Source organism: Tasmannia lanceolata, unplaced genomic scaffold, assembly GCF_043159265.1.
Source record: "Tasmannia lanceolata isolate RefF3 unplaced genomic scaffold, GAP_Taslan_0.1 ptg000018l, whole genome shotgun sequence".
Lineage (NCBI taxonomy): Eukaryota > Viridiplantae > Streptophyta > Magnoliopsida > Canellales > Winteraceae > Tasmannia > Tasmannia lanceolata.
In genome coordinates, this window is record NW_027518695.1 from 8,575,046 (window position 1) to 8,585,409 (window position 10,364).

General features: G+C 38.7%; 1 protein-coding gene across 1 annotated transcript; it reads right to left on the minus strand.

Moving 5' to 3' along the window:
• Positions 1–1,514, minus strand: LOC143850740 (zinc finger (C2H2 type) family protein). Its single transcript, XM_077359978.1, has one exon. It carries the CDS (start codon positions 1,359–1,361, stop codon positions 243–245), a length of 1,119 nt encoding a protein of 372 aa, XP_077216093.1. The 5' UTR covers positions 1,362–1,514; the 3' UTR covers positions 1–242.
• Positions 1,515–10,364: the final 8,850 nt, after the last annotated feature.

Sequence of the window (10,364 nt, forward strand, 5' to 3'; positions counted from 1 at the left end):
CACCCCCAAGCGGCCAAGCACTAAATTGAAAACTTACCACCTATTTACGTATTTTTTCCATTTATTACCCACATCCTCCCCATTACAGTGCAGATTAAAAACAACATTTCCAAGCACTTAAACCACTCGAGAACGAAAACAAACCCATTCACGTTACATTTCTTAACAAAACCCAGAACAGAAAAAAAGGAGAACGAAAGGCAAAAATATAATTACAGAGATAGAGAGGGAGAGATTTACATTCACACACTGTATATAATCACAAAGCAGGGAAGCACAGCACTGGGGCTGAAAACCAGGAGTTCCTCATCCAACCAAGTCTGGTGGGTCCCACCATTCCCCACAACAACGACCGAGTCAAAACCCGGATCTTCCTTATCAACCGAATCAACTCCCCGTTCACGAGCGATCCGACCCGCCACGACCCGGCAAACTAACATAGCTCTCTTCACATTCATAAACCCAAACTCCTCTTCCATTCCTTCAGGAATCGCCACGTGGGCCCTCCAACTACTCCCCTGAGTCAAAATCCCATCCAACTTAGGCGAAAACCCACTCCTTATAATCCAACAAATATTACAATACTCGTGACTACAAATCGCAGAATTCCCATTCTGTCCCAACGAGCACAAAAACGTCGAGCAGTGAAATCTCAGCAACTCGTTCCCATCAGCAATACACCGTTCGTTTTTTTTCCCGCCATTTCTCGACGCTTTTGATTTTATTGATTCTCGGTATTCTTCAAACCGGGCCAGAATTTTCGGACTGTTGTGGATCTTCAGGATCCGATTTATAGTCGGAAACCGGTTTTTCCAGCCAGATTGAAAGATAATTCCGACGATATTTTTGGATGAATCTCCATCGTAAAGCTCCGACACGGCATGTTTGGTTGACTGATGCTGTTCGAAGACTAGGGTTTTGTAAAAAACCTCTCCGCATATCGGGCAAGGAAATATATCGTTTCGGAAAGAGGAACGTTTCGGTGGCGGTTCGAAGGAGGTATCGGGTTCGAACCCAGATGGGCTTTTGCGTTGGGGAGTGGAGAGGATCCGATCACAGGATCCGAATGAGCGGAGGGTGGATCTAGAGGAGGAAGGAAAGGGTTGTTCTTCATGGTGGATTTGGGTTTGGGTTAGGGTTTGTTTTTTGGGTTTTTTGAAGGAGAATATGGGTTTTAGATAGGAAAATGGATCTTTGATGAGGGTGAAAGGTTTGTTAGATTTTGAACGAGGAGAATAGAGGTTTTGTTTCTTTTTTGGTGAGGGGAGTTTGTTGTTGGGAGTGAATAGAAAACAACCGAGATGGAAGAGGAGGAGAAATAAGGAGATGAAGTGATTGAAGAAGGAACGCATGTTGGCCATTGTTAGAAGAGGTGGAGAGACATAGGAAGAGAGAAGGAGAGGAAGGAAGGTGACGATGATAAAGACAGAGAGTGGGGTCGTGAAAGAATAAAGTTGGAGTCGGTGGAATGGAATTCCCGAATGATAGCGTCCCGTCTCATGGCAATTTCTCGATTTACGTTCCGTAAGGAGTCGGGTATTATTTATACCAAAATGCAGATAATTATATAGTGGCCCCCTTTCCTTCGCTGACCACCCCTTTCTTGTGTAAAAAAAATACTAGTAAGTCGTAAATAATAAACTAAATAGATTATGTGGTGTGGCCCAGGGAAGAAAAGGGGTACGAATATATTACTGACCTTTACATCTGGGTCCTGGGGTGGGCCCAGAGGAGGCCAAATCTCTCTTACTTTGTTCATTGATGCTAGGGGTGTCATTGGACCAGAGTCACCAGACAGATCAAAGGATCCCAACGTTGATGGACAGGATTTGGGTTCAGCACAGTATCTAGATCCGAACAGTGTCTATTGTATCCTAAGGTCCTAAATTATTTCGGATCATGACCCAGATGTCCCGCCAATTTCGAACCATTTTATACGCTATGCGCGTAATGTCGAGTAGTTTTCAAAGAGTAGAATGAGGACCACTCCACAGAGTGGCCCAAGCAGTACTTCATAAATCATCTAGCTCCAGAGGATGATCCTAACACTCCGATCTACAGAGGTTTTCATAATCTGCTTTCTGAAGTATAATCACAGCTAATGATAGAGTTACAGATAATCCATCTCGGGGATCAGAGAAACATACACATAACAAACCAGATTCTTATCGAAGTAGCAAAGTTCAGAACATTGTAGAATGAGTTAAGTTTACTGATACTTGCTTGCACAGACTGAGCTTGTCTTTTCTTTTTTAATGGGCTTCTAAGAGCTTTTTGAGATGAGTTAGAGCAATCATCAAAACATAGTAGTGCCAACATCAGTGGAATAAGTTATGTTGTATACTACTGCTGACTCACTGCAGGATCTCCACCATCCACGTGGCATATATATGGTTGGTGATCATGATAAGCTTTATGACTGCCAAGTCACACTAGCATCTCCTTAACAAAACTATAGTTTTATAATTATCAAGATGATATACCGTTTCCCTTGATAAATAAGCTTTAAAGTTTCAGCTTCATCTCACGACATTCTCAGTTTCTCACCCTGTGGGGCTCTGCAATCTTCTATTAGACCGAGGAAAGTTCTTATGTTCCCTCCATGTCTCTCTTTTTCTTTCTTCACCCGCCAAAATAACTCCCCCGCCAAAATGACAAACAACTAGAAATTAAGGAAAGGGTCTGAGGCGAATTTCATAATATATAATTACATCAAAATTTTATGTTGGATGGCTGGCAAAATAAACTAATGAATGAGAAGGGAGGGTGGAATTGAGAAACACAAATTTTTAAAAAGTATAGTGGGGCTCACTTCATAGGATGATCCAAACCGTTCATTTGTTCTGCCACTTGTACCCCATAGATTAGGTTATCTAACTGGCCCCCATCATGAAGATGCAACAGCTCCAAAGTCTCCCAGGTTAGAAGCATTTGCCACACCTTCGTTTGATTTGGACCGTCTACCGGAAAAAGGTGCTTTTGCCGTACCCCCATTATGTGCATGCAGGGACTTACACATAATTTGTCGTGTTAAAAGGGGTTGAAATAATGTTACTTTCCCTACTTTAAGGAGGTCTAATTGCGATGCATTGTTCCAGTCATGCATGGTTTACCCGTAAAAGAAAAAATTGGTTTCAAATTTCGGTTTTGGAAAGCGATCCTCACCGAAATTTCAGGCGAAATCCACAAAACCAAATAAAATAATATTGAAAGTATTAAACAATTTAAAAAATCTAGATTTTGAAGTTGAAATTCCTTAAATTTTGGCCGGAAAAACGAACAAAATATTGTAACGTTTTGGGTATCTACGATTTCAGTTTCAGGGTTGACTCACTAAAACCCGAAATTTCGGATTTTGGTCAAAATTTAAAACCTTGGTTCCAGTTTCGGCCCAAATCAGGTGGAAAGGAAAAGTAAACTGAATTTTTGCTTTTAATTTATTTTTACTTTAAATTGAGTCATTTTACATTCCTTCAAATATAAAAGTAGACGGAAAGGAGTATAAATTACTCTTGGGGAGTAAAAAATCGACCCCCATATATCTTAAATCAACGCCTCATGTGTCTTTCTCTCTCTAACCCAGAGGAGAGAGAAAGAGACATAGGGGGTCGATTTATCACTGCCCTTACTTTTTCTTAGGGACCATTTGGATGTAACGTAAATTGGATTTCCATTTCTTTATTTTCCTTTTTCTCTTGATTAGCGAGAAAAGTCCTAGAAAAATGAGTTGCACTGGGAAGATTTATGCACTTCTACTTTGATTTGGTACAAACAAATGGACCATTAGTTTCCTTTTTCTCTTAAGGCTTTGTTTCTTTTGTTGTAAAATGCGTGTAGAATAAATTTTAATCCCATTTTTTTGAGGAAAAAATAGTTCTAAAATTTGTTTTACGCACATTTTATGTCGAAAGTAACGGAGTCAGTGTAATTCAGCTTGCATTAGGAAAATTTATAGCTAACAAGTAAACACAGTGAATAGCAAAGAAGCAATGCGAAAAAATGGTAAATGTGTCCTTTTACTTCCATTTTCCTAATTTTTGGTGTTTGGTGCCAACTGAAAAAATATAACTCATTTAGGAAGATTGATTTTGACCATGTCGACAAGGTAAAGAGAAGAAGAATCGAAGGTGACCATGTCGACAAGGTAAAGAGAAGAAGAATCGAAGCTGCCTTTTTACAAATTCAGCTTTTTTAGCTTTTGGCAACTCTTTACTCACCACCTTCTCTGAATATTGGTGCGCTTTAGCTTTCCGGTTGGCGCCACTGATAGAAAAAAACAAATAGAAAGGATAAAAGCTCTTTGGTTTGTGTATGAATCCAAGTGGCTCAATTCATTTTCGTGAAGAACAAACTATATAAGATCCATAGCTGTAAAGCGCCACACTGTACTGATTCTTACCCAATCATCAGTACTATGGGACTTTCATATAAGCAAGCTTATCACCGTTCGATCAAGATCAGAAAGAAATCAACCACCACTAGATCCTATATCATCGTCGCAGGATCTGAAGCATCATGCGTTCATTTTCAAAGGAAACACCTTCCATCTCTATCTTTAATTATCTCCTATGTCCCCCCAAATGAAAGGCCCAGATCGGAGCCGGGACATATCTTAAGTCAACATACGGCTCTGATCTTACTTCACCACATTTTCCTCTTTTAAGATATTTATGCTCTTCTTTTTTATTTTTTTAAGGTGGCGCGGATGGAAGCATTCATGTACCATAGGGATGATCGATGGTCCAGATTAATATAATAGTGGGCATGTCTCATTGTAGTATAATAATGTCGCACCTAACTAAACCATTCATGTACCCAGAGATGGATGGTCCATATCAATATAATAGTATTGTTTCGGACTATTATAAGCAACTCATGTCTCACGTAAGGACCCACTCGAAAGCACCAATTATGAAACCTACTGGCTAAAAAAAAGGGAAAATGTGGGTTACCCATTTGTGATAAGGTCCATCAAACCCTCAATTGGGGTTATTCTATGCTTATAGAGATCCTTGTATAAGCTGTTCTTGAATTGGCTACTATTCTTGGATAATTTTATCTTCAATTGGCTACCATGCTTGTATAGCATACTCCATTGTCTCAAAACTCCCTCACATTATTGTTCCTTTTTACCCTGGCTGCATTTTTGTCTGGGAGTGCATTTTGCCCAGCAAAATCAATCAATACTCCTTTCGCTCTCTCGAATTATGACCGCGTCAACCACGTACTCTGACTGTGCCACGCCAAATTGATTAGGATTTGCTTTTTCCACATTTTGGCCCAATCTGCATTGTAAGACACTGGTATACCCTACCAGAAAGAGCTGTTCTTGCCGTGGACAATTTTTTTTTTTATTATTTTTATGGTTGGCATAGTGGTCTATTGATAGCAGGCCTATCGAAGGACAAAATAAACCTCCCCTTGCTATATCCCCTTGGAGAATAGCTCCAATAGGAGTGCATAGTGGTCTCTAAACTGGACTAAAACGGGTCTTTGTATTTTCATGCTTTTTTAGTAGGAAGAAGACAAGCAATAATGGCCTTTTGCACAAAAAAAAAACTCTGTTATTCACTTCCCCATCAATATGGACTTGCCTGAAAGGAATCATTCATCTGTTGATTTGCCCCCTCGATCACCTGTTTCGATGAGCCATTGCTTTGTCTTTATGCTTTTTCACAGTAGATATTAAGAAGCTTTTTCTGCATACAGTAAGCGAAGCGACATGGTACGCCAAATGAATTTGTCATTTCTGATGCACATAGCAACAAATGCAATTTTTCTTTTCTTAATTTCTATCCTTTGTTTTTGGGTTATTTACTGTTATGCGTCAGAGAGTTGCATTATTAACATAAAAATGTCACCTGTTGAGAAAAAACGAATAAATGCCCCTCAATACATTTATTCTGCTTCCCTTCTTCTTTTTACAGTTTTACTTTTACCCTGTTTTTAACCTAGTTGAAGTGTTTATTGTCCGGCGAAACCTACTCTTTTCTCCGGCAATACGTAAGAAGGTAAGCCTGAAGTTTCATTCTCCCTCTATCTCTATATTTCTATTTTTTTTTTTTCAAAACTCCATCTAACATCATCTCCCCCCCTCTCTCTCTCTCTCTCTCTCTCTCTCTCTCTCATTTTTTAAGGTATTCAAAGGTTTTTTTTGCTTGAAATGCACAAAATTGGACCCATCAGCCTTCTGCCTCGTCAAATCTTTCTTAAAAAGGGTTTCGAGATCTCCCCTTCTTCTTCTCAACACAAAAACAGGTACTTGAAGCCAAAACAGGATATTCGAAGCCAAAATTTACTTGGTCGAAGCCAAAAATTATTTGGTCGAAGTGAAAAATGTGTTTCCTGTAACATTCGCCGTTGTGTTTTTCGCTTCGACTAAATATTTTTAGGCTTCGAATAACTTGTTTTTTTGCTTCGACTAACATGTTTTTGGCTGCAACTAAAACTTTTGAATTCCAGTAACATTTGGAACTTTTTTCGTCTTTAACTAATATATTTTAGCTTCGAGAAATATTTGTTGGCTTCGACTATCACGTTTTGAGCTTCGACAAACTTCTTTTTTCTCTTTGACTAACACGTTTTGGCTCCGACTAAATTTTTTTATCTTCGACTTCTTTTTTTTGGCTTCAACTAACTTTTTTTTTGCTTCAAGTAACTTTTTCTGGCTTTGAGTAATTTGTTTTTGGGAAAATTACATTTACACCCCCTCTAGTTTCTGACATCTCCACTTCCACCCCTATAGTTTAAAACGTGACAAATACACCCCTGTAGTTTCAATTTGTATAAGGTAGGCCCCCTCAGTTGACGGTTCGTCCACAGATTGAAGGGTTAGGATGATCTGATGAAGCTGATTTTTTGGGCACACCCTATCTATGTCAGGACCATCAAATGAACGCTTTGGATCATCCAAATAATGTGGGCCCATACCCGAATCCAAACACTATCAAAAAATCATCCAAATAATGTGGGCCCACATTGTTTGGATGATCCAAAGCGTTCATTTGATGGGCCTTGACATAGATAGGATGTGCCCAAAAAATCAGCTCCATCGGATCATCCTAACCCTTCAATCTATGGACGAACCTTCAATTGAGGGGGGCCTATCTTAAACAAATTGAAACTACAGGGGTGTATTTGTCACATTTTAAACTATAGGGGTGGAAGTGGATGTGTTAAAAACTAGAGAGGGTGCAAATGTATTTTTCCCTTTGTTTTTTTGTATCGACTAGTTTTTTGGCTTAAGTAAATTTTTTTTTTTGGCTTCGACTATCATTTTTTGGATTCGACTATTATTTTTTGCTTCGAGTAACTTTTTTTTGGCTTCAACTAGCATTTTTTGGGCTTCGACTATCATTTTTGCCTTCAAATAATTTACATTTTGCTTCGAGTGCCTTGCTTCTTATTTTGGCTTCGACTATCACTTTGTGGGTTTGAGCTATCGATTTTGGATTCGAGTTACATTTTTTTGGCTTCAAATAACCTATTTTTTGGCAATGAATAACCTGTGCGAGTACCATTTTGGTTTCCACTACCCTTTTGCCTAGTGAAAGCTCTTTGGGCAACTGATTTTGGCTACAGCCATCTATTTTGGCTACAGACACTAGAAAAGGGGAAATACTTACAAAGATAATGAGATTTTGGATATTTGGAGGATGAAAAAGAAAATGAGAAAGGGGCGTCTCTAGAGAACTCCTTCTAACCTCTCAAGACAAATGAGCATATGCCGAAGAAATGAAGATATTTCGCCGGAGAAGAAGGCTTCTATCGCCGGAAAATGGGTCGTTTCACACAAAAAGGGTCGGAGTAAAACCTAGAAATGAAACTGTAAAACTTGAAAGTAAAAGTAAAAAAGTGTAAAAACAAAGAAGATAAAGATAAAGTAATGTTAGGGGTATTTTCATCCTTAAAAAGTCGTTTTTTTAATAAAACAGCATTTCTTAGAGTTTTTTCAAAAGTCAACATTTTCTCGTCATTTTTTCAAATGTCCAGCATGTAACAGTAAATAACCCATACAGTAAGCGAAGCAACATGGTACGCCAAATGAATTTGTCATTTCTGATGCAGATAGCAACAAATGCAATTTTCTTTTCTTAATTTCTATGCTTTGTTTTTCTCTATGGAGGGTAGGATAAGGTTAAGAGCACTAGCATCTCCCATGCTGCATTACCAGCTAGTGGATTGACTATTTGTTGTCTTCTGGCAACTTAATTATATTCAACTACTAATTGGTTGTATGTTTTGAGAGTAGGAAACCAATTTTAATACACTTGGTTTTGAGCAATTTGTAGTTGGGATTATACAAGACAATCTCAATTTATTTGTTAATGTATTTCAAGTAGAAGAGAGAAAGAGAAGAAGATGGTATAAGTAAGGGGCAGACTACAGTAAAAATAAAAGAAAAAAGACAAGCACCTTTGGTCTCCCTCTTGACTCTTTTACCTATATTATTAGGTGGATGGTGTCTTTAAGGGGTCTCTCCATTTGGGTAGGAAGACATGGTACCATACAATTATCTTGTTACGATCTGTGGGGCATCATACCTCATGAGAATGCGAATACATCTAGTCATGGAGATTGCAAGCATTCAATGCAAATATTAGAGAATTAAGAGAGATTGCAAGGCATGAGAAACTGTCGGTGCACGTAAATTATTTTTTGAAAATACAATAGGACGTAAAGAAATATCAACAGACGAAATAGAAAAAAAAATAAACATTGAACATGCACGAGCCCTATTGGGTCCCAACTTGAAGAAAAGACAAGGAGAGACTTCACATGTAAAGCATAAGAAGACCACTACAGGGTCTGAACAAACATTCTCCCACTTGAAAATGCACCCCTTCAATAGAAAAAGCTTTGATGAGACCACACCCACATACTTACAAACTCATTTAGGAAGATTGATTTTGACCATGTCGACAAGGTAAAGAGAAGAAGAATCGAAGGTGACCATGTCGACAAGGTAAAGAGAAGAAGAATCGAAGCTGCCTTTTTACAAATTCAGCTTTTTTAGCTTTTGGCAACTCTTTACTCACCACCTTCTCTGAATATTGGTGCGCTTTAGCTTTCCGGTTGGCGCCACTGATAGAAAAAAACAAATAGAAAGGATAAAAGCTCTTTGGTTTGTGTATGAATCCAAGTGGCTCAATTCATTTTCGTGAAGAACAAACTATATAAGATCCATAGCTGTAAAGCGCCACACTGTACTGATTCTTACCCAATCATCAGTACTATGGGACTTTCATATAAGCAAGCTTATCACCGTTCGATCAAGATCAGAAAGAAATCAACCACCACTAGATCCTATATCATCGTCGCAGGATCTGAAGCATCATGCGTTCATTTTCAAAGGAAACACCTTCCATCTCTATCTTTAATTATCTCCTATGTCCCCCCAAATGAAAGGCCCAGATCGGAGCCGGGACATATCTTAAGTCAACATACGGCTCTGATCTTACTTCACCACATTTTCCTCTTTTAAGATATTTATGCTCTTCTTTTTTATTTTTTTAAGGTGGCGCGGATGGAAGCATTCATGTACCATAGGGATGATCGATGGTCCAGATTAATATAATAGTGGGCATGTCTCATTGTAGTATAATAATGTCGCACCTAACTAAACCATTCATGTACCCAGAGATGGATGGTCCATATCAATATAATAGTATTGTTTCGGACTATTATAAGCAACTCATGTCTCACGTAAGGACCCACTCGAAAGCACCAATTATGAAACCTGTTGGCTAAAAAAAAGGGAAAATGTGGGTTACCCATTTGTGATAAGGTCCATCAAACCCTCAATTGGGGTTATTCTATGCTTATAGAGATCCTTGTATAAGCTGTTCTTGAATTGGCTACTATTCTTGGATAATTTTATCTTCAATTGGCTACCATGCTTGTATAGCATACTCCATTGTCTCAAAACTCCCTCACATTATTGTTCCTTCTTACGCTGGCTGCATTTTTGTCTGGGAGTGCATTTTGCCCAGCAAAATCAATCAATACTCCTTTCGCTCTCTCGAATTATAACCGCGTCAACCACGTACTCTGACTGTGCCACGCCAAATTGATTAGGATTTGCTTTTTCCACATTTTGGCCCAATCTGCATTGTAAGACACTGGTATACCCTACCAGAAAGAGCTGTTCTTGCCGTGGACAATTTTTTTTTTTTTTTTTTTTTATGGTTGGCATAGTGGTCTATTGATAGCAGGCCTATCGAAGGACAAAATAAACCTCCCCTTGCTATATCCCCTTGGAGAATAGCTCCAATAGGAGTGCATAGTGGTCTCTAAACTGGACTAAAACGGGTCTTTGTATTTTCATGCTTTTTTAGTAGGAAGAAGACAGGCAATAATGGCCT

Coding starts and splice junctions, on each gene's coding strand:
- LOC143850740 (XM_077359978.1), bottom strand. CDS start 1,361: ATGGCCAACATGCGTTCCTTCTTCAATCACTTCATCTCCTTATTTCTC.